Consider the following 24,966-nt stretch of genomic DNA (forward strand, 5'->3'; position numbering starts at 1 on the left):
TAATTGTTTATAACGTGATTTATAACAGTATCTTAATATATCAATTATTAAGAAGACCACCAATAAAACAGGAAAGGTGAATGTCAAAGCCAGACATTTTGAAAAAAGAAAACTCATTTTATTTTGAGTCAAGTTCTAAATCAAATTAAAATATACACGGCATCAATTCCTTCTAAAATATAGTGCATCTCATAGCATATAGGCCAATATAGCCCATTTCAACATAGTTATGGCTCCACATGGTAAGTTATATTTTTTAGTTAAAACAAAACATTTAAAAAGAATAGTGTTTGTTCAGTAATTCAGTCTCCCCATCTCTCCAGCTGTTTAATAAACACAGATGGGGTTGCCAGATTCAGTCAATCAGGAGATAAGAGTTTCCAATTTTGCCTGCTCATTTATTTTTGTCATCGCTTTCAGTTTAACTTGTTTATCCTGCTGATTGGAAAATGTGGTACCCCTGCCTGAACATGTATTTTGTGTTTACTAAAAACCACAATGACATTTAGATAAGAACAAAATAATATTTAAGAAATATCTACCCACCCAAAATCATCATCCGTAATAATATTTAATAAATGTGCTCACAATATTCACCACAACATTTGAGGCTTATCATCATTTTAGTCTTCCGAGTGCAGCCCTACCATACCCTTGTCCAGTGTGTCGGTATTACGGTAGATCAGGTGCGCCCAGTTTTTTTTACTTGAGCTACTTTCAAAATGCCCAGCTAAACGTGATCTACCCATCCAGCTAAACGTGATCTACCCATCCAGCTAAACGTGATCTACCCATCCAGCTAAACGTGATCTACCCATCCAGCTAAACGTGATCTACCCATCCAGCTAAACGTGATCTACCCATCCAGCTAAACGTGATCTACCCATCCAGCTAAACGTGATCTACCAATCCAGCTAAACGTGATCTACCCATCCAGCTAAACGTAATCTACCCATGCAGCTAAACGTGATCTACCCATCCAGCTAAACGTGATCTACCCATCCAGCTAAACGTGATCTACCCATCCAAACAATGTTATCCCATTGCTGAAAATCGGTTACAAAAAAATACCTTTGGAATACGGACGCTGATGTTGCATATAATAGAAGGGTGAAAATTGATTTTTTGCATATTACTTTGTAATGCTACGGACATTGGTGCGCAGCACTCTTGAAAACAAAAAAAGATATCGCATTGTGGGTTTGAGCCGACAGGCCCTTTTTGATGTCAGTCAGTCAAGTCAAGTTGCCTTAATTCAAGTGGCAGATGCCTTTTTTTAAAATAAATTATATATTTTTAGGGGCACCATGTGATCTACCTGCAGCCTTTCTACCTTTTGGGCACCCCTGCAGTAGATAAAGGCCACGGTGTGATTACCCCATTTAGACCTGAGACCGATTTAAAAAGAAATTGCTTCTAAATCCTAAAAGAATTCTGAAAAACCTGTTTCTATGTCAGTGTTTCTCAACCTTTTCCAAATCAAGGACCCCCGAGAATTATCTGTATTTGGCCGCCGACCCCCATCTGAAAATATGTTGTTCCAGGGACCCTGCCCAGAAGCAAAGATTTGAGTTAAAAACGTTCGCTCTGAAAGAATATATATTCAAAGATTTGTGCCACATTTTCATGATTTTTCTAAAATGGCAGATCTACAGCTTGTAGTGCGGCACTCGGTGCCATGCTATGAGCTTGTAGATCTGCTATTTTCCAATGGCTAAAGTATAATATAATGCTTAAAACACTAAAAGGGGTTTCCGTCCTGAATGGGTTAAGAGCGATACATTAATCCAGCCATTAAATGAAACAATGAAATACACATCTAATTCACATCAAACTAATCTAATACCCATCTGCTGCAGCCCGTTTAATGCAGTAACCATTATGGTGTCTTTTTGTGGTTTTTAAATTGATTTCCAATAAAACATTAACATAAAAAAAGAAAAGAAGCGCTACGTGGGTCCTTTATATGTAGAGAGAACTGTTGACAGGTGCTCTTTGGAGAGGGTTTCATATAGCAAAGCACAAGAGTTCTTAAAAAGTTCTATACCTTGAGTCAATGTCACTGTGGAAAGAGATATAAGGTGGCAAACTTAAAAGAGGGTCCAAGGCAGCTCTGTCCAGTAGAAGTAGAAAAATCCTTTATTTCATTAATTAGTTAAATATTAAAAACAAGGGTTAAAAACACGACCAACGCGTTTCGGCCTGCATGGGCCTTCATCAGGGTCAACAGTTGGTATAGAACTTTTTAAAAACATTAACATACTTTCGCATAAAGCCAGCATGTTTTTCACATCCCTGATTATTTGCGCGATTAACTACATAATGTGATTAATTAATCGCGATTAAAATATTTAATCGTTGGACTTTTTAGTTAATCAGTTGTTCTGAGATGCACCCCTCTGTTTAACCCATTTAGTAGACCTCAGGACGCAACTGTGTCGCATTAGCTTTGAACCACTTTAACCATTATTTTAAACTTTAGCTGTTGAAAAATAGCTGATCTATAAGCTCATAGCGCGGCACCGAGTGCCGTGCTACAAGCTTGTAGATCTGCTATTTTTGAAATGTGGTGAAAATGTGGCGCAAATCTTTGAATAAATATTCTTTCCCAGTGAACGTTTTTAACTCAAATCACTTTGCTTCTGGGGGTTCCCTGGAACAACATATTTTCAGATGGGGGCCAAGTTTGAGAAAACTGTCATGATTTAGCAGACATTTGTAGAATCTGGTCTCAGATCTAAATGGATTAAACAGCTCGTTAGGCTACAGTTCAACACCCCTCTGTTTGAACAGCTCGTGTAGTTTTTCCTCCAGGGCAGGATTGGTGTCTTTCAGTCCTTTGACCACCTGAGAAGCCCAGAGGAAGTATTCCTGGACCCGCTCCGCTGTCCATCCTGGAAAACAGAGCAACACAGAGGAACATCAGCTTAGAACAAGCACCGTCATGTCATCTGCAAATACACGGCAATGAGATAAGAGATGGGCTCAAATTAAAGGTCTAGGATAAAATCAAGGCAACAATCTTTGTTGTTGTTGACCTGATGTAAAGCATCCTTGGGTCTCTTGAAAGGTGCTATATGAGTTAGTATTTAACATACATGCTTAATTACCTACAAAAAGGCAGATCAAATAATCAATAACCAATCAAATGGAAATTATAAGGAGTGGCAGGCCTTTACGAAACATCAACCTGTCCTGTGCAAGAACTAACAGTAAAGTTAGTCAGTCAGAATGTATTGAGAAAATAATATCCCCTACATTACATACAAATGCACAATACGCACACATACAAATAGTTAGCTTGCTCACCCTCTCCCACCCACACCCCTCAACTCATTTAACACAATCTGTCGCACCTGTTGGACAGAAAGTGTTGTGCAGGTGTCAGAGAAAAGGGACAAATATAAAAGAATAAATAAGCGTGGGCGCAACACTGCAGCCAGCGTAACCTCTGTAAACTATGAGGAACTAAGGTTAAACCTAACCGTATTCCTAAACATGACCTCAGTGAAACTATGCCTAAACCTAAACTTATTTCTAACCTTATTCTCAGTAAAAAACAAATACAAGAAGCGCCCCACAGAGTGGTCGGTGGAAAAATACCCGAGTGCGAGCGTGTTTTAGGGTGAGCAAATGTACCCATTACAAAATCATACATAGATTCTACTATACTCCTGTGAAGCCGTTTAGGATGGGCTTGGTAGAAGACAAAAGATGTTGGAAAGGAGAAATGGTACATTTGTACATGCTTATTGGCATTGTCCTGTGGGTTTTTTTCTCCCTAAAGAGGTACTGAGGAAACTTGAAGAATGGTTGGGGAGGGACAAAGATTACCAGAATGTCCAATGTTCTGTGTTCTGGGAGATGGCACACTTTTGCCACAAGGGGTCACCAAGGGACAACATGCATTGGTCTAAACAGTGCAGCCAGGCTGATTTTGAGAAACAGGAATAGTCCACGGGGATCGCATATTTGGACCCGACTTATGACTGAGACTGCATAATTGCCAGGAAAAACAATGTTAAAGCGAAGTTCCACACTGGAACAACACATTTTCAGATGGGGGTCAGTGGCAAATTACATATCATTTTTGAAATCCTTGACATGAAATAGTTTATATAGAAATATATATATAGAAACGTCGTTTTTTCAGAAAACTGTCATGATTTAGAAGACTTTTTGTAGAATGCAGTCTCAGTCCTAAATGGGTTTATTTTCTTTCTTCTTTGCATGTCATGATGTGAATTCATGTGGTTGAAAACTAATAATAAAAAAGAAGAAGAAAAAGAACCCCAACAACAGACCTGTGGGGGAGCATCGGTTGAGGTCTCTCAGGTTGTACAGCTTGTCGGCCATTTTGACCAGCTTGGCCTGGTGACTGCAGTGAGGAGCGTGCTCCACCTGCTGCCGCTTCCTCTCATGCTTGGCGAGGCTCTTGTCGTCGGTCACCTCCTGCACGATGCGCGCCACCGTCGGCCCGAACACCGCCTCCAGCTCCGCCACGCTGGTGTCCGTGTCCTCCACGGTGTCGTGAAGCAGCGCTGCCTAGTGGAATGACAAGACAAAACAAGACAAGTGTTGTTTTGTTTTTTTTGTCATTCACTTAGTTTTAGTCACGTTTTAGTGTTAGTCTAGTTTTAGTCGACTAAATATGAGATTTTAGTCGACTAAATCTGCAGTTGATTTAGTCGACTAAAATGTGTTTTGGCGGCCCTTGGTGCCGTCGCAATGGCTGACTTTACACTTGCTGAAAATAGCTTGTAGATCGGCTATTTTCAGCATGCAGCCAAGTGTAAAATCACTTATACTGGATCTCTTGTCCTCTAGTCCCTTCCTGACATTTTAGTTTAGTTTTGATTTGTTGACAAAATCGACAGTATATTTAGTCATAGTTTGGCATGGATTAGTTATTTAGTTTTTATGTGTTTTTTGTCAGTGAAAAAAGGTAGTCGACGAACATTTTTCCGTCTTAGTTTTAGTCGACGAAATCAACACTGGATAAGACACATCCGATGAGGCTTAGCTTGGGGTTTACAAAACGCTGAATGATGTAGATATGATTGCTTGAATACTTTATTAAAGGACCACTTCACCACTTTTCAACCTACCTTTACCTTCATATAATTGGTCCTCAGTCCTCACTAATGTTCATAATAAAATGCCACCATTGTTTTCTACTCTACTGTGTCTCATGGGAGGGCTGTGGGCAGTTCAGACAGTTACAACAGTGACAACATCGATGGGGAATAAAAGCTAATAGAAACTGCAGACTTTCTATTCCTGAAAAGTTGCAATGCAAAAATGGAAGCAATCATTCTCATGATAATAAACATCTAAATATATATATATTTTTTAATCTTAGAAAAAGATCTGCCTAACGATGATGTGGACAGGTTTCTGAACTGCCCACAGCCCTCCTATGAGACACAGAACGAATAGAAAAAAATTGTGGTATTTTATCATGGACATTAGTGAGAACCAATTCTACGAAAATAGGTTGAAAAGTGGTCCTTTTTGGTCCTTTAAAAAAAGAAAAAAGGCACAGGAAAGTACAGTTCAATACAAGGTCTGCTAAGTAGTATGGCTTGTTTTCATACTCAATTCATCTGACAAAGTGATGAACCCACGAGAAGGTCAAAGAGAACTTGCCTGCAAAACTTCAATGTCTGTGACACCACCTTCATGGCTCAGGATTCTTGCTACTCCTTACACGGCGCGCACACACACACACACACACACACACACACACACACACACACACACACACACACACACACACACACACACACACACACACACACACACACACACACACACACACACACACACACACACACACACACACACACACACACACACACACACACACACACACACACACACACTTTACTTTATTAAAATCTGGAGTGTTTCAGGATACAGATCATGGGTACAGGAGGCATCTCCTCCATATATGGCAACTGCCAATTATCGCAGACACTGAACAGAATTTAGCCAATCTCGGCTTGGATATTCCTGCAATCTGCTAGCCCGTCTCCGGACCCCCCGGGTTGAGCTCCTTTGGACCCCTACCACGTAGGGTCCGGTATCACCGGCTTCAAGCGACATGGGATGCAATCTGATTTACCCTTACTTAGCCCTGTGCTGCGCTGTGGGTGTCACGCTGACATATTCCAAACGAAGCATATGAACGCTATAGGAGACAACGAACCATCTGACCCCCCCCCGCGAACGGCTCAGAAGCCGTTAAGTATTTTTAATGTTTGTACGACCGTTTTGGCAGCTACCTGCAACAGAGGCAGATAGCCAGTTCCGGCGCTCTGTCGCAGGTGATGGAGGCGGTACAATAGGATGTCAATAAGGAAGTCAAGGAAGGAAGGAAGAGAGCTGCCAAAACGGTCGTACAAACATTAAAAATACTTAACGGCTTCTGAGCCGTTCGCGGGGGGGGGTCAGATGGTTCGTTGTCTCCTATAGCGTTCATATGCTTCGTTTGGAATATGTCAGCGTGACACCCACAGCGCAGCACAGGGCTAAGTCAGGGTAAATCAGATTGCATCCCATGTCGCTTGAAGCCGGTGATACCGGACCCTACGTGGTAGGGGTCCAAAGGAGCTCAACCCGGGGGGTCCGGAGACGGGCTAGCAATCTGCAGGCTTCTCACAACTGATTCATGGACATTACAGAGTACAGACAGAGGCTTCAAAATAGGAACACAAGCAGTTTACACATGTGTGTCTCTCTCGTTCTCTCTCTCTCTCTCACACACACACACACACACACCTTTAAATGGATCTGTATCGTGTATTTAATTATTTAAACTGACTGTACACAAATAAACAGTAACAACGTCAACAACACGGTACTTTATCTAGTCATACCAATTGGGTGGTTTATGTACGGAGTCTCTTCTGGGTCTTTGCGTCGTTGGTTGCGGTGCTTTTCTGCGGCGAAATGTACCGTTTCTAACAAAACTACTGAGTCTGTGTTCATGGTGAGGTCGGAACACACGGCGTCAAAGGCAAGAGTGTAAAACCAAAACCAACTAATGAAACACGACGAAAACAACGCCAAAGGCAAAGAGTGTCAAACAAAAACAAAGTAATCCTGACTAGATTTGAGCCGTTGTGGTGTTCCTGGCTGGTACGTCCCTCCCTGAATTGAGTCCGGGGTGAAACAAGCTAAGCGTTGTTGATGCAACCAGTGTAGTTACAAACATGGGCAACTGGCGGCCCGGGGGCCACCATAGAGTATATGGGGGCCACACGCGGCCCTCACTGTCACTAAATGCGGCCCACAGGTTAATATCAGAATAGAGGGTATGCGCGTGACATCATCATCAATCCAGGAAGTTATGCAGGAACGCCTACTGAGTGAGTGGCAAAAAACTACTTTCCTGGCCTTGACAGCCCATACATCCCTTGGCTTAGAGTATATATACATCCACACAGAAAAGTCCTATCTGATTGCATTAAACAATGTTAAACTCACTTTGCCTGTTGCTTTGCCACTCGATGTGCCATTCACTTTAAGCATGCGCATACCCTCTATACTGATATATTATTGATTTCAGCTGTTACAATTCCAAACATGCAAACATGACTCGCTTTAATTACTTCAATCGCTATGTAGCTTAATGACTAGTATTAAGATGTATCATGTTATTGTCTTTTATGTCCAATGTATTTTTTTCATAAAGTTGACATAACTATAGCTAAATGCATTTGAAATGATAGTTCATTTTCAAGATTCAAATTCAAAAATAGAAAACAAAATATTCAGGATTTCAAGTCAAATATAGCTAAAATAGCTGTAGATCGGCTATTTTTGCTATGCCAGAACTATGCAATGAGGCCCTCTGGAGTGAGTGTGGAAATAGTGGCCCTAGCCATCTTCAAAGTTGGCCACCCCAGGAAGAGACTTACGTATTCGCTTCGATGATTGACAAGAGGGTGGAATTCTAATTCTGAATGATTCAGAAACCAGTGACACAGAATGCTCTGACACATGTTTTGTCTGTAAAAATTACAACCAAATAATAGATTACACCATCCGGCAGACTGAAAACATGTTCTGATTAATTGAAAATAGAGGACCCTGATGTAAACAGTATTTCTGGTTCTATCCTCAATTAGGTCATTTGTGTAGAGCTGTAGCCTAGTTTAAAATGTACCCATTCTATTCTGCACTGTGAAATAATAATTTCAATCAATTGTACATTTTTTTTTAAATCTTGAAAATGAATGGACGATTCTGGTTACAAAGTAACACACAAAATCCAACACAAGCTTGAATCAATTATAAAAGAACTGGTTTATTGTGTAGAAAGATTTGCAATCAAAGCAACACAAAAAAAACAAACACACAAAACTCTGTCATCTTCTATTAACTGCTTGTTCAGAGTCAAACATTTATAATATATACACGTGCATACAAACAGTCAAGACCGGAACAGCGTGAGTGTAAATAAAACTATACAGTAAAATACAAAGTGCAAAAATACTCCCTACACATTAGCCCATGATGACCCCAGACAGCATATATACAAAAAAAAGCTGATCCAATCAATCGGGCCCCCCCCTACCCCTGTACTACATTGTTTGCAGTGGAAGATGCAGATATTACACAATGCATTTGCAACAGGAGAGGTGTAGATGTAGTGTTAGTTAAAATTATGATTTAAAATATGACATACATTAAAATGCCTTTATTTAAAAAAATATATATATAAAGGGGGTAAAAAAAAAAGTAAATTTGATCGGGCTCCGCTCAATGGTCACTAACGGTGGAGTTGAGGACAGCTGGCTTGCTGTTGGTGCTAGCGGCCTTGGAAAAGTCTCGCTGTGAAAAGAGACAAACAAAAGGTCAGGTCAATGAGCGAAGCAGCCACCAGATCAACCTGGAACTAGTTGCAAGTATGCAGGTCATGTCTCTAATGCAGGGGTCGTTAATGTCCGTACAGCTACGGTCAGTCAGGGGTCAGCAATATGTCCCACCGTACACGGACAAATTCGTCTGTGGCAAAGACTTGGTCTTGCCCGTGACTTTCCCGTTTTACACACCATTTATGTTCTTATTTTGATCATAATGGCCAATTACTGAATGTCCAGGTTTTCTTCAGAATATGTAGAAAACGTACGAATAAGGAGGAGATTTACAATTACATTATTAGGAGTCGAACTGGTACTAGTGGTTCTCACTTCTCAAATATTTGCAAAGACCTTACTTCATGTGACCACCGCGCTCTGACTGTAGGTGCGCTACCCGTTCAAAACACATCAAAATAACGGTAGTGGGTCGCACACACCAAGACTTCAGTTCAAAACATATTTCATTTTTGAACAGGGACAAAAATGAAATAAATGTTTTGAACTGAAGTCTTGGTGTGTGTGACCCACTACCGTTATTGATATATTTGCAAAGACCCCCATAACTCAGAGGGGTTACTTGGTTCCATTTGTACACCCTCAGAGTTACAAACCTGTTATGGTCATTCAGGGATCTGTCTTTAAAGGAGAATTCCATGCTAGAAGCAGGGCTTAAAGCCCCAAAAAATCCCAAGACTGAAAATGATTTTTTGCAAATCTGCACTGATGTCATTAAATGACCCCTATGAAATCCTCAGGACTGAAATCAGTCCCTAGGACTGAGAACTTTAAGCCCTGTAGAAGGCTTTCTTACCTTTATTTGTAGTTGTTACGTCCCCACCAAAGAGGTCCAGGTGTTATTTTGTGCAAAAGCGCATTATTGGCTATTTCCCCTAACATAAGCCCTCAATTAATTGCACTGGGCTATGGGGTGTTATGCTAATTGGCTTATTTCCATCGCTCAAAAATCTATATTTTTTGTATATATATATATATATATATATATATATGCTCTCTTCATAATGTAAATAGTACACTTTACTACTTATTTCGATGGAAATAAGCGAATTAGCACAAAAACCCAACCCCCATTGAGGGCTTATATTAGGGGAAATAACCAATAATGCACTTTTGCACAAAATAAAACCTGGACCTCTTTTTTGGGGACGCAACAACTACAAATAAAAAGGTAAGAAAGCCTTTTAGCATGGAATTCTCCTTTAAGCATTTCTGGTAATACTCTTTTTGTTATGTCCGTGGCCAAAACAAATAAAAAGAATCGACAAAAACACAAGCCAACATGATGACCCCTGCTCTAATATAAAATGAAAAGGTGTGCGTTAGTGAGTAGTCTGTGAGAAAAGAGAGGGGGGGGGGGACCAAATAGCAGCACACAGCCTGGGCCTAATGACTGAATAACTGACACAAAAACCTCGAGTGACTTTAAATCATGAATTATTAGCATGCAGGATTAACCGGTGTTAATGAGCGTCACACAAACACACACACCTTGACTGAACAGACGTTGACCAAGTCCTAAAACATAAACAATTTACGTCATTAGGCTTTTATTTATATCAACAAAAAACCTTAAAAACCCACTAAAACCTGAGTGTGGCTGCATAGGACTTAAAAGCTGTATTATGTAACGTTTCTTTTTGTCAATATTTTTTTTATTTTGTCCAATCTGTATGGTAGTATTTTAATAGAATATAACTTATATGATTGGGGTGGTAATTGCATTTGGTCTCCCAGACATTATTATTATTATTATGAGTCTAATTTGAACACCTTGGTTTGACACAAATTCATTTGAGCAATTTCAGCTCAGTGGTATTGTGCAGGAGAAGGGTTCAAATCCGCCGTGGAACAGGACTTTTTCTTTTACATAGTGCAGCTTTTTTTTAAAAGATCAGTAAATTGGGAAGAAGAAATAGAAAGACAAAGTTTAATAAAATTACCAAAAACTCGGAATATGTGCTGGCAACAGACGTTACGCTGAAGTTACACTGAGGCCCAGCAGGGGTCATCAACGCACCGCTTATAGGAGATCCTCGGTTCTCCTTGTTACTTCCATGGAGCAGGCCCTGGTGTGGAGGTTTAGCCCGGCCAGGGGTCCGAACCGAGGGGATCTGGATGGTGCACATCAGTAGACAGGGAAGGTTACAAATGTTACCAGTGTGACCCGCTTCAATTTGTCTTCTGTCTTTAATATTAGAAAAGGGCCTCGATAGATGAAGCCAGTTTATTCACATAGGCATTTAATATCTTCATTTTCAAGGGGGTCCTCGTTCAAAGTTGTTGTACATATTTGTGAAACTGATCAATCAACTTGAAAAACAAAGTCACTTACCTTATCATATTTATGTTCAAACTATAGATTAGAGGGCCCATGGATATGGGTCATTAATGAACCAACAATGCACTTCTTCAAAGTCCACATTCAGTAGCCTTGTGGAACCAACCGTTCCCGAGCATGATTGAGGCTCATAGGAAATCAGGACAGGAGCCTACCTCCCGTTTCTGTGTGTACTACAAGTACACCCATGGACATTTTGGATGGACGTCTTTGGTATGCGTTTTATTTGTAATAATCTTTTCTAAAGTCCACATTTATCCCAAAACATTCAAGATCGGCAGAACAGATTGAAGATCAGTAGATGTGTACACGCATTGGACTACAGAGGGGATTATGAAGAAGAAGACCAACCTTATTGGCAGAGGGAGGCGAACGGCACACTGCAACCCCAAAGCCTGAGCGCACGGTGCTGTTAGAGGCAACACTAGCGGTGCTGGACGTAGCATTAAACTGTTAAAAGATTTTGATGATAGAGGGAGGAGGGTTGGGTTAGTGATTGCAATGTGGGGCATAACATTACAGCCAAAATTAAAGTCTCAAATTAATCCAGGTAGGCATACATTAAGAAGAAGAAAAGGGCAGAGAGGCTAGGATGGATTCTGGCCATTTCTACAAAGCCATCAGTTAAATACGTGAAAGTTTCCTCACCCTCCGTGATTTGTTGGGAGTGCAGCTGTTGAGCAGTCTCCTCTTGGTGGGCGTAGGCTTCGAGGTACCATACAGCATCTCCACCTCCAGCTGCTTGTTTTTCTTCAGTTGCTATTAGAATTCACAAGAGATACGATTAGTTACATCTATCAACATTAATACAGGAATCATAAAAGAGAACCGTTATGTCATTTATCAACATTAATATAGGATACAGTAACCTGGAACACATCTGTGTCACCTTAGCTTTTAACCACTCTAACCATTATTATATACCGGTACTTTAGCCGTTGAAAAAAAGCAGATCTACAAGCTCATAGCGCAGCACTCTGCCGTTTTTGAAAAATCATGAAAATGTGTGCAGATCTTTGAATGCATATTCTGGTGACAGCGACAAACGTTTTGAATTAATATTGTTGCTTTTGGGTGGGTGGGGGGGGGGGGGGATCTGAAAATATTCAGATGGGGGTGCATACTTAGTTTAGACTAGTCATTGGTTAGACATGGGTTACATATAATTCTGTATTTAGAAAACATTTGTGACCAGATTTGACTCCAGCTTTTCACCAGAGGAGAAAAACTGAAATGATGTATTTTTTTTATCCAAAATGAGTTAATAGCACAGGCAGACATACTAGAGCATGTCTCAAATAAATGTCAGAGCTGAAATTGACATGTAAATATGAAATAAATGCTTAAACATGTGTTATGTTAGAGACCACAGAAGTTAACCTTTCAAGCCCGTTTTCTCAACTCGCCGTTTTCTGTAAGACATTACTCTCTAAGCCATATCTCCAAAACTGGTGGGTCAAACAGAACAACCAATATGTCAATTTGAAGCTATGATTCCCTGCTTTCATATGACATGAACATTTAAAAAAAAATCCAATGGCAGTCCCTCAGTCAAATCAGGTCACATTTGTAGAATCTGGTCTCTCAGGTCTCAGTGGGTTAATCTTTCTCACCCGTTCCAGCTTCTCGTTCTCCTTCTCCATGCGGTGGAGCTCCCACTGCTCTGCTACGTACTGGAGAAACATCTGGCCGTTCACCAGGAACTTACGACCCTGCGCGCTCTCCCAGGTGTCGATCTCCGCTTTAAGGTTTTTCTCCAGCTGAAAGAAAATGGGAGAAATACAAAGACATAAAGGTGTGTATTGTCAGGTATCCCATTTGTGTGTGAATACCGCATTTTTAGATGGCAGAGAAGATGAAATTCAGAAAGAAGGGAGACATGCCAAACATGTTATTTGAACTCAGGTCCTGAGAAGAAAAGTTGGAAGTTTGTGAGGGCGCATCTGTGTTGCCTTAGCCTTTAACCACTTTAACAATTATTTTAAAATGTAGCTGTTGAAAAAAAAGCAGATCTACACTCTGTGCCGCACTATGAGCTTGTAGATCTGCTGTTTTTCAAAGGCTACATTAAAAAAAATGTACCTGCTACATTTTGAAAAATCGTGAAAATGTGGCTCAAATCTTTGAATACATTATTATATTCTTCCACAGAGACAGCGTAAACATTTTGAGAAGATGTGATGCCAGTCAAGATGAAAAATGCCCTTTTATCTCTTTTAAGCTCAAATCACTAGTCATAATGTGCACCTATTTCAACAATAGATTGTGTCATTCGTTGTGACAAGCACACTTTTAACATTCAAATCAATGTAATGTCTGTGTGGTGTGATATCTCACCTTGGGCAGGCTTTTATGCAACTCAGTCCTCTGTTTCTCCTCCTTGAGTAGGTTCCCTCCTCTGTTGTTGAACCTCGCTGGATCCGTGGCTTTTTTCTGAAAGGGACAAACATGAGTACGTTTCTCTAGTCTAGTTATATCATTCTTGATATAGACTTCTTTCAGTGTCAAAGTTTAGAAGCGCTCGTTATCAGTAAAAGCAACGTCCTGCTGCCACCTGCATTATGTGAAAATTCAAAACAGATGGCACGCAGGGCTGTGAGTGATATTCAACGAGCACTTCCAAACTCCAACGCAAAAAAATGAAATCTTGACAGGAAGTAGCCCATAACATGTGTAGGTGTATTTATATGAAACAAACACTTTGCTGATAGAAAGATGATAATTCAAGCTTTTCGTACAGCTGCAATGTTGGAGAGTTCGACGTCATTTAATACAATCAAGTAAGACCTGTCTGTTTGGATGTATGGGCTGTCAATGGGACATTTCACCTAGTTACCACCTTGTTGGCAAGATGGCAGTGGTGTGCATAAGGTCAGTAAAAGTCCTGCCTGTGCCTGCCTTCCATCGCTTGGTCTGACAGCCCCCCGAGTTTATATGATGTTGCAACTTTGGACGGAGACCGTCCTGCATCCCACTCGACACACCGGCCGATAGTTAAACTGGTTTTGCCGACTTGCTAATGGGAGGGTAGGCATTTGAAAACAAAGGCAGGTTGCGTTGGCTACATCAGACAGTCGCATGCACAGGGGTGAGGGGCTGCCAATGTATATTTTTCCTTTGTTCGCCCACGTCTTTCAGAAGCTATAGATTGGGCTCAACTGACCGAGCCTGTGCCAGAGTGGCCCAATGGACACTACGCTTCTGCTGTATAGTGTATACCCCCTGTCACGTGAACTGCGGTCACGTGTGTGGTTATGATTTGTTATGATTAGTTTTGTTATGATGTAGTATAGATATATATATATATATATATATATATATATCTATATGAGGTAACTGGTGGTATTGTTATATTGTATATATATATGTTTAGACCTATCTGTGATATCTCTTATTATATATATATATATATATATATATATATATACACACACACACACACACACACACACACACACACACACACACACACACACACACACACACACACATACATACATCCAGTAGATTTGTTATGAACCATATATTGGATCGGTGCCTTCTATTATATGTGTTCTGTTCCACCTCAGGTTGGATTGGCTGCGATTGCCTTGTAGTACAACAACGAGGGGCCGGCTCTAGCCAGGCATCTGATCAACGCCTGACTTCCTGATTGGCTGCCGGTCACGCGCACTCCTTGGCCAGGAGTGTGCTGGTCTCTACATAGTCAGTCTGTGTCTGACAGCTCGGGGGGAATGTCACTAGGACCTTCTCCCGATCCGCTACTGCTATGTGCCACGACTAACTGTTAACTACCTTATTGTTTATTTAATGTTCCGAACGCCCTTCGGAAAGGCGTCGTTTCTTTATTGTACCTTTTTGTTTGATTGAGCCATTATTGTAAATATACGTTTGATGATGATTTATTATATATACTTTTATAATAAATCCTCATATTTTGATCATGGTGTCTGCTCCCCCTTCATGTGTTACTCACTCATTTACCCCTAGACTTATGATTTGTAACACCCCGTCCCATCCACAACTATTAAGACAGTAGACTACACACCTCTAGCTCCAGGAAGAGTCTCCAGTTGTCCTGCCACTGGTGAACGCCTTCAAAGAGGTCTTTGTGCACTTCATAATGCTGCTTGAGACGCTGGATCTCCACGTCATGCATTCCCAGAAGCTCCTCCGTGAATTCCTCTGAAAGGAAATGACACAGAGCTTGGTGCTTTAGTACCACCTCGTGTGGTTCCTACACATTTGGAATGTCTAAATTCCATACATTTTCCAGACTCTAATTTCGGGTGACTGCGTCGCTCCTCTGGAAAGGTGCGGCCGAACAATCAAGGTGTCCAGAGATAAAAAGTGGACGGTTCAGTGTCACCAAGACTAGGCCAGGGGGGGCAGCTCCTCCCCCTGGCCGCCAGGCGGGGCAGCTCCTCCCCCTGGCCGCCAGGCGGTGCTCTCCTCCAGGCAGGGGACTCGGGGAGAGGCCCCTGGTCCCCGACTGGTTGGTGATTCCAGCTCGTGCTGTCGCCTTAGGTGCCTGGGGTGTCTGTATACTCCCAGGGTGGCCAACAATGACTGGTGCAATAATGTACTGGCCGCCCTGGGAGTACAGACACCCCAGGTTAGGGCGACAGCACAAGCTGGAATCACTGACCAGGCAGGGACCAAATGTGCAGTAATAGTCTAATCTATCTATCTATATATATTCAAAGATTTGCCCCACATTTTCCAAAAATAGCAGACCTACAAGCTCGTAGCGCAGCACTTGAGCTTGTAGATCTGCTATTTTTCAATAGCTAAAGTATAACAATGCTTTAGACCCCAAAAGGGGTTCCTGTACAGAATGGGTAGTGGAAGTTTCCATACTTATGCGTAGGAACCTAAACAAGTCAGGAGGACCACACCGACTCACCGCTGAAATACGGCACGAAGGCCTGCCTCTGTTCCGTGCTGAGGAAGCACTTCTCCCACAGCACGGCGATCTCGGAGCGGATGGCGTCAATAACGTTGCGTATGTTCAGCAGCTTGAGTTCCTCCAGTCGCTCGGCCTCAGCTTGTAACTGACGAGAGAAAAAGGGAGATAAAACAAACGGGCTATGAGCAGAAGACGCGGTCTGGCTGAACGGACAGGGTGCATGCATTTGGTCCGACACCCTACCCAAAACCCAGCCCCAACCTCACAGGGAAGCCAGTTAGGGTTAGCTTTAACGAGACACGCATGTCGGGATCCAAGGGTGAGTTTTAACCCAGCCACGGGTTAGTTGTTTTTGGCAGCCCATTTCTATTTTAGTTTTAGTCATAGTCTCTTGAATAGTTCACTAGTTTTAGTCACATTTTAGTCACCTGGAATGTTTTCGTTAGTCTAGTTTTAGTCGACTAAATCTACAGGTGATTTAGTCGACTAAAATGTCTTTTGGCAGGCCTTGATGCCGTCGTAATGACTGATTTTACACTTGCTGAAAATAGCAGATCTACAAGCTCACAACGCGTTGCAGAATGCAACCAATTGTAAAATGACTTATACTGGATCTCTTGTCCACTAGTCCCTTCCTAACATTTTAGGAAGTTTTTATTTGTTGACGAAATTGGCAGTATATTTAGTCTTAGTTTTAGTCATCATAGCTTAGTTTATTAAGTGAAAAAAAAAGGTAGAACATCTACGAAATCAACACTGGTTGAAAGTGGCCATGCATGTCGGGAGCGACGGTGTTGTCTGACTAATCCCTTTCAGTCTAACCAACGTATGCACCCCGGATGGACATTAGTGATCTCAAAGGGGAACTTTTGTTTGATTTTAGACATCATAAATCAAATGTGTACACAAGGATTAAAGCAAAAACTAAACTAATCTGAGATTTATGAAACATGTCACGCTCTCACTCTCCCGTCCGTTTCCTAAACAGTTCCACTTCAACTCTAACTCACCGCTTCCAGGTTCTTCCTCCTGGACGTGACCATATGCTCCGAGAAGGCCTGCCTCTCTTCCTGGGGAACCTGCAGTCGGTCCCACAGCCTCTGGATCCTCTCTCTGTGGGCCTCGCACAGAGCCTCGTTCTCTGCCTTACGTCCCTCTAGCTGCAGAATTGGCATATGAGGAAACACCAGCATCAGTTAGTATTAGCATGAGAAAACACCAGCTTCAAAGACTTGGTTATAGCCAACCTCGCGTCACCAGGTTTTCCACCTCGGAGGAAAGCCTGGTCCGTGTTCCAAAATCGCTGTGTGAACCGGTCCGGAGCGGATGGTAATTTACATCATGTTGTAGTCATCAGGCAGGAATAATAAAGCACCCATTCATAGTACGGATTCAGTCTTGTGGTTTCCTGCCAGATGACTACAAATCATTGACAACATGACGAAAGTTACCATCCGCTCCCGACCGGATCATAAACCCGAAATGGAATGCTGTCCAGGCTAGTTATAGATTCCTGCTCAAATATGAATCTCGAATTTCCTTCACAAGAATTGATATCATGATTCTCATTTTTCCGTGAAAATATTTGTCGTTAAGTTGCTGAACATTACTACTTTCAAAATGTGTCACCTGGAAGTGCTCGACTTAAACCTCTCTTAAAGTCTCTCATCTTAGTTACTCTCACAAGAGTAACTAAAATGAATTGGACACAGCCAACTAGTGCTGCACCATTCTTGCTCAAACTTAGAAATGAGATAGCACAGGCGTCTGAATCTATAGAACGAGACCTTTTTTCGATTAATTGTGCAGCACTACACTACACTAATGCATCAGAAATATTTCATCCTACAACACAAGGTCCATCATTAAGGGACATTGGTAAATGGTGCATTTATACAGCACCTTTATGCAAGGCACTTTGTGCATTACATTCACCCATCGATGCCGGAGGAAACCATGCAAGGCACCAACCTGCACATCGGGAGCAATTTGGAGTTCAGAATCTTGCTCAAGGACACTTCGACACCAACTCTGGGGGAGCCCACAGGGTTCAAACTGGGAACCTTGTGGTTGCCATCCGGTCACTCTACCCCTGTGCCACTGGTGGTGACACCATTGTTCTGTGTCATGTGCTTGCAAAGAAAATCAAAGAATATCACACCTGACAGATCAGCAGTTGGAGTGATCTTATGTTCTCTCGGGACAGGCAGATGGCCTCCTCATCCTCTCCCACAACGTCCTTCTCAAAGGTGGTCTCGGGGGAATGGTCCAAGTCTCCCATCAGCAGGATGACTTGTTTCCTGAGGTCCACAAACTCCTTGTGCCTTCGCTCCTGATCAAACAAAAAGCAGCATGCTGTTGAAATCAAAGACGCCCAACAACTATATAGAGGGAAAAATGAAAATAAATAATGCTTCTTTTTAACTTCATCTTTGTTATCAGTATTTACAGATCCACCCCAAGTGTGGACATTTCTGGAAAAGTAAATTTTCTTACACAATATAATCAGAAAAGTGAAATTTATATATTCTAGATTCAGCGTGCATAGAGAGTGAAATATTTCAAGCCTTTTAAGCCTCGACTACAGCATGGAGCTCATGAAAATCAAAAATTGCCATGCCCTTGATACGAGACGATTTTAAGAAGACCCAAAAGTGACCCAGGATGAACAAGTGACATCAGGCTACTCTAATATGTGAACTACAGACATTTAAAGTAGTAGGATAAATGTACACCTCCTTCCAGCCAATCAAAAACAGGCATTCAATCCACTGTAAACAATTATCACGACATGTACAACAACAATGTAAAGCTCAATTTATAGCATCATCACATAGGGCTGGGCAATATGCCAAAATGTTGAGACGTTGTTCTCCCACTGTTAAAACGGCCTGTTATTATTGAGTAGCAGGAAGGTATCAGGTTTTTTTTGGGTTTTTTTTAAACATATTGTGCATCCCTGCTCTGTACCGTTTACATTTCTGCCTAATACAGTATTCAATCAAAGCCACTTCACCAAAAAAAAGAAACGCTCACCTTCTCTGCCGTCTGGCTGTCGATGTGACGGCGGAAGGCCTGGAGCTGCTCCAGCGAGGGGACCGAGGCCTCGTCGATGGAGTAGGGATCAGAGCACAGGATGTCACACAGCTCGTGGTCCTCCTCTAGCAGAGCCTGCAGCTGCTGCACCCTCTGGCTCCTCTCCTTCACCAGCACCTCCACCCTGGTGCGGAGGTCCTTCTCCTGCTGGAGGATGGTCATCCCGCCCTGGCTCTGACGGGACAGAGACGGAAAACATTATAACCCATTTAGACCCCGAGGACGATTCTACAAAATGTCTTCTAAATCCTGACAGTTTGTCAGTCGTTCTCAAACAGTTTCATGTCAAGGACCCCCAGAAATATATGTACTTGGCCGCCGACCCCCATCTGAAAATATGTTGTTCCAGGGACACCACCAGAAGCAAAGATTTTAGTTGAAAACGTTCGCTCTGAAAGTATATATTCAAACATTTGGGCCACATAAATAGCAGATCTACAAGCTTTTAGCTACGAGCTTTTAGATCTGCCATTTTTCATACGGCTAAAGTACAACATAATGCTTAAAACACCAAAAAGGATTCCCACCACAAAATGGGTTAAGAATGAAGAATGGACTGGCTGAAAGCAACCTGAGATGGAATAATGAAGCATTCTGCTGACAGAAACCAGTTGTTTCCATCAACAACAGGTCATTCTAGTCCTGTGGGAGTGCAGGCCACGCCCCCCAGGCCAGAGGACATACCACCACAATGTCCTTCTAGACCAGTGGTTCTCAAAGAGGGGCCCAAATTATAGTTTGTACACTCAAGAGTTAAATTATCATTGATTTTACAATACAAATGGGGTCCCGGAGGTAGAAATGCTATTAAATAGGGGTCCGTACGTAGCCTATTGCATATCAATCTGAGGGTTCTTGAAATGAATGGTTGAGAATCACTGCTAGAGCCGCACAAATCTCTTATGGGGGTAATAAGTGTCAATGTGGGGGTCCTTGACGTGAAAAGGTTTGAGGACCACTGTATTAGACGCTGGCTGATCCCAGGCCAACCCAGAGCACATTACCACAATGTCCTCCCAGAGACGCTGACTGACCCCTGTTACAATCCCACTAGCCTCGGTCGGTACCCAGGCTTTGATTTTCCTTTGCATGCGGTTGTTTAGGCCTGTCACAATTATCACATAATCAATTATTTTTGCTCAGTCGTTCTGCATGTTGAAAAATGGCCATACATTTTTCATAAATACTTCAACTACTTCTGATATTTTGTACAATTTTGGATGAAAAAAAGAAAATAAATGTGTCAGTGATTTATTTGTATATATAAGTTATATCTGCACTGTGCAATTTGTGATTACGAAGCCAAAAAGGAAAACCAAGATTCACATTGTAACATTTCAATGGTCAATGCAAAAAACACGCCAACTTAAGGGGGCATTCCACTATGTCATTAATATACCGTAGAGCTGTTGTGTGGAAATAATAAAAAAGTATCTCCATTCTGTGTTTCCTAGAACTGGAGGTCTGGGGGGGAAAAAATAGTGAATCACATCTTGATGACATCAAGATGTGATTCACCATGTTGATTTTTTTCAGACCTCCAGTTCTAGGAAACACAGAATGGGGAGACTTTTATTATTTCCACATAACAGCTCTAAGGTATATTAATGACATAGTAAAATGTTGAAAATGAGATGTTGAAACTGGTATTCTCCTTTAAAAAGGTGTAATCGTAACTGATGATGATGGCCCACCCTCAGTTTCACATCACATGTCATTAAACATTCTTAAAAAGGGCTTACTTCATTCATTGACACCTCCAGTTCGAGGCAGAGTTTTGACAAAACCTGCCGGCATTTCTCAATGCTGTCAAAGAGCCTCTTTTTCAGGGACTCCTCCTCCGCGATCATGTCATTGAGTAAGTCCTGTTTGAAATAGAAATAATCAGTAGGGGAGCACCAATTTGAGTACAGACTAGCCCTTTTAAGACCCGAGACCAGATTATACAAATGTCTTCCAAATCCTGACAGTTCTGAAAAACTTTCTATGTCAGTGGTTCTCAAACTATTTCATGTCAAGGATCCACATAATCTGTGTTTGGCCGCCGACCCCCATCTGAAAATATGTTGTTCCAGGAACCCCTTCACTGTGAAAGTATATTCAAATATTCACAATTCTTCAAAAATAAGCTCATGGCTCACTCTATGAGCTTTTGATCTCCAATTTTTCAACAGCTAAAGTTAAAAAATTATGATTAAAGTGGTTAAAAGCTATGAGGCGAAACACATGCGTCCTCAGGTCTAAATGGACTAGCGTTTTATGAAAAAAATTACTTCAGCCTTTACATTTGGAGTAGTTTGTACAAGACGCTGCCATCTTATGACGTCACCCTTAAACACTGTAGAGCTAAAAGCCAATAAGAAGCCATGGTGGTTTCTTTCACTGTGCACATCTTTAAATAATCTACTGGTAGATCACAAAGAAAGGCCAGGTAGACCACATGACATTGACATGCCCCAAAAACATATATAAAACCATTAAGGACTGGAACGCATCCGTGTCACCTTTATTTAACCATTATTTTAAACATTAGCAGTTGAAAAAGAGCAAAATAGCAGATCTACAAGCTCATAGCGCCACGAGCTTGTAGATCTGCCATTTTAGAAAAATCGTGAAAACGTGTGAAAATCTTTGAATGTATTCTTTCACAGCAAATGTTTTTTAACTCATATTTGCTTTCGGGGGTCCCTGGAACACACATTTTCAGATGGGGGTCGCCGGCCACATATATATAATTGTAGGGGTCCTTGACATGAAAAGGTTTTTAGAACCACAGATACGGAAACATATGTTTTTCAGAACTATGTTCTGAAAAACTGTAAGGATTTAGAAAACATTTTGTAGAATCTGGTCTCAGTCCTAAATGGCTAAAATCCCCAACATTCCATTTATACACTCGAGAGTGTACAGAATAAATATATCTTTATTCTGCCAAAGTCCTATACTTTTACATAACAGATAAATAAACATAAGTCAAAAGAATAGACGAGTAAAAACAGTTTACCCCCATCAGCAACACCTGCAACCTGATTAAGGCCAGCGTTTAATACCCTCCCTGTAACCATGCCATCATAGGCCTTGATTGACAAACCATGCAGTGACATCATCAAACAGAGACATGGCTCAAATGGCTCTTACAGGCAGCAGTCACTTTCTGAATCTGACTGTATGGGTTTAAAATGGAGAATGCAGTCAGTGTGTCAAGCGTCTCATTCTCACCTGGACATGCTTCCGGACAGTGCTGGTCCTCTCCAGCCTCTGCTCCTCTGGGATGCCAATCTCCTCCCAGATGTCCCTCAGCTTGAAGAGGGCATGGTTCATGCAGGCTACCGACTCGGCTGCGACCACCTCACTAGAAAGGAGTCAAAGACAGACTGTGAATTAATAATAACTAGACCTGTACGTGCCCGTCGCAGTCGGCCACCGGCCTACTTGGGAACGATGCAACTTGGAAATAATGATATACGTTGTCATAGCACCCATCAGCCGGTGTCACACATGGAGATCTGTGTATGTGCCTGTGTGCGAAGACTACAAACTGAAGTGTATTTGGCAATCAATTCGGCACACTGGCAGAGCCTGATTTGTTGAGCCTCAATAGAGGGTATTGCACGTGACATCATCGTACCTGGAAGTTTTGCGAGAACAACCACTGAGTGGCAAAAAACTACCTTCTGCTGGCCTTGACAGCCCATTCATCCAAACAGAAAAGTCCTGTCTGATTACATTAAACAATGTTAAACTCATTGCAGCTGTACATTGCAGCTGTACGAAAAGCTTGAATTATCCTCTATCTGCAAAGTTTGTTTCATAAAAATTCACTATAGAAACATTATGAGCTACTTTCTGTCAAGAAATGCCCTGCATTTGATCAATTTTCTAAGTGTCAGTTTGGAAGTGCTTGTTTTCAATAACACAACATTTTGCTGCCTCCTGCATTATGTGACATTTAGAAACAGGTGGTACGCAGGACCGTTGAGTGATTTCCAACGAGCGCTTCCAAACTCCAACACTGCTGCTCAATGTTTTGCCACTCAGTCTAGATGAGGGGGGCATGTCCTGATGCGAAAATCATGCATGTGCATACTCTATTAGCTGAGGCTGGAAATTGCACAGCTGAAAGGAGTTGGCCTCATTAGGCCCACTGGCAGAGCCTGGCCCAGGTGAAAGGAGTTGGCCTCATTAGGCCCACTGGCAGAGCCTGAGCAGATCCTTTTGTGGTGGTTCTGGAGAAGCGTGGGTCCGACCAACTCGATACCGGGCACTGCACTCCCTGTGGGGGTGTGGAAGCGTGTGTCGAAGTCGGTGGGTCAAACTGTTAGCGAGTTACGTGCATTACAACCTTACACACGTACGCACAGATACGTGGCGCATTTATAGTAGGATAACGGTATTCATATAGTAGCCCCGGTTACTAACCTAACGCATTGGTTATCAGAGTGGGGTCCTTGATGCAGTTCCAGGGGGTCCCCAGTTTAATGATAAATTGGAACCAAATAGACCCTTATGGGTTTGTAACTCGGAGAGTGTACAAAATAATGGAACCATGTGTACACTCAGTTAAATTAACATTGATTTTACGGTATAGATTGGGGGTCGCAGAGATAGAAATGCTATTAAATGGGGGTCCGTAGCCTAATGCGGGTCCTTGAAATTAAAATAGTTGAGAATCACTGCAAAAGCCGTAAAAATCTTCTTATGGGGGTCCCTGCATGGTATATCTTTTCAAAGGTCAATCTGGGGGTCCTTGACATGAAAAGGTTTGAGAACCTGCTAACCCTGACGCACTAGACCACGGCTACTAGTTAGCTAGCTAAACAACGGTTAGCCATTTTTTCGTTAAAAATTCCAAAATGCGGTTCGTTACGTTTGTGTAAAAAAACTGTACGGAAAACACAACTAATAATGTTCTATAATTAATTACCTCTTCCTCGTGCTGAAGACAGTGTGGAGTGTGAAGAACAAGAACGTATAACTCTTAATAATAATAATCTCTGAGTAACAACAGTGCTTGTAATGTAATAAGCCTATCTCACAGAATTTCCCCGCCCCCCTAAATACGCCCCCTTTCGGGGTTAGTGGTGATAGCGTGACGTCACTCCATAGACGCTACATGTTAAAAGAGGTTATTTAAGAAGTCTACAACTTTTGTTTTCTCAAGGTAAGGTTTGTTCTATCTGCTCGACCTGATTTACCATCTTGTTTGCTTCATAATAATATTGGTCTGTCACATTTTTACATTAGAAAATGTACTTAGATTCTCCAGAGAAAAAAACGTGTAAATGCCCATGTTAAAGTCACCACTATTTACCGGAAGTGGGCGTGAAAAACGGGCTGTGAGATAGGCCTATTCCAACAGTCTCTCTTTCTCTCTGTCCGTTTGGTTTTCTCCAAAGCAAAGCACAGTCAATAACAAACATTCAAACGACAAGGTAATGTTCCATAATTACCTCTTCCTCATGATGATGAAGTACACTGAGATTAAATGTATAACCGTACAAATATCTCCGAATAACAAACACTGCTTCTAGTTTCAAATCAACTCCTCCTCGACCTCATCCGTCCGTTTGCTTCTCCTGAATTCTCCTCCACAGCGAAGCACTGCAAGCACATTCAAAATACGCACTCTCCAACGAAGCCTCGCTCTCATTGGCTGGCGCTCCACGCAGGCGCACATCTGACTCAGAGACTAGGCCGTGGATTGGCAGGCGTGACGCTGATGCGGCGTCATGACG

At 41.9% G+C, this 24,966-nt stretch overlaps 2 protein-coding genes across 5 annotated transcripts; both read right to left on the reverse strand.

Moving 5' to 3' along the window:
- Positions 1-2,116: 2,116 nt before the first annotated feature.
- Positions 2,117-7,223, reverse strand: hddc3 (HD domain containing 3). The gene is made up of 4 exons (XM_079496919.1): positions 6,882-7,223; positions 5,646-5,705; positions 4,305-4,541; positions 2,117-2,894 (listed from the first exon to the last, which is right to left on the reverse strand). The coding sequence occupies exons 1-4, from the start codon at positions 6,991-6,993 to the stop codon at positions 2,764-2,766; spliced, it is 540 nt and encodes a 179-aa protein (XP_079353045.1). The 5' UTR covers positions 6,994-7,223; the 3' UTR covers positions 2,117-2,763.
- A 1,071-nt stretch (positions 7,224-8,294) lies between these two features.
- On the reverse strand, positions 8,295-24,856 carry prc1b (protein regulator of cytokinesis 1b). 4 transcript variants are annotated; one of them, XM_079497530.1, is made up of 14 exons: positions 24,682-24,856; positions 22,451-22,583; positions 20,974-21,096; positions 19,172-19,405; positions 18,297-18,467; positions 17,146-17,295; positions 16,133-16,280; positions 15,275-15,411; positions 13,564-13,659; positions 12,840-12,986; positions 11,875-11,985; positions 11,578-11,676; positions 10,906-10,999; positions 8,295-8,841 (listed from the first exon to the last, which is right to left on the reverse strand). In XM_079497530.1, exons 1-14 carry the CDS (start codon positions 24,690-24,692, stop codon positions 8,819-8,821), a joined length of 1,677 nt encoding a protein of 558 aa, XP_079353656.1. In that variant the 5' UTR covers positions 24,693-24,856; the 3' UTR covers positions 8,295-8,818. The 4 variants fall into 4 exon arrangements, with proteins under 4 accessions (XP_079353656.1, XP_079353653.1, XP_079353654.1 ...); XM_079497527.1 differs by having other exon boundaries at positions 10,829-10,999; positions 24,682-24,855; XM_079497528.1 differs by having other exon boundaries at positions 10,829-10,999; positions 22,451-22,605; positions 24,706-24,841.
- Between the last annotated feature and the right edge of the window lie 110 nt (positions 24,857-24,966).

The sequence above is a fragment of the Electrona antarctica genome (assembly GCF_951216825.1).
Source record: "Electrona antarctica genome assembly, chromosome: 3".
Classification (NCBI taxonomy): domain Eukaryota; kingdom Metazoa; phylum Chordata; class Actinopteri; order Myctophiformes; family Myctophidae; genus Electrona; species Electrona antarctica.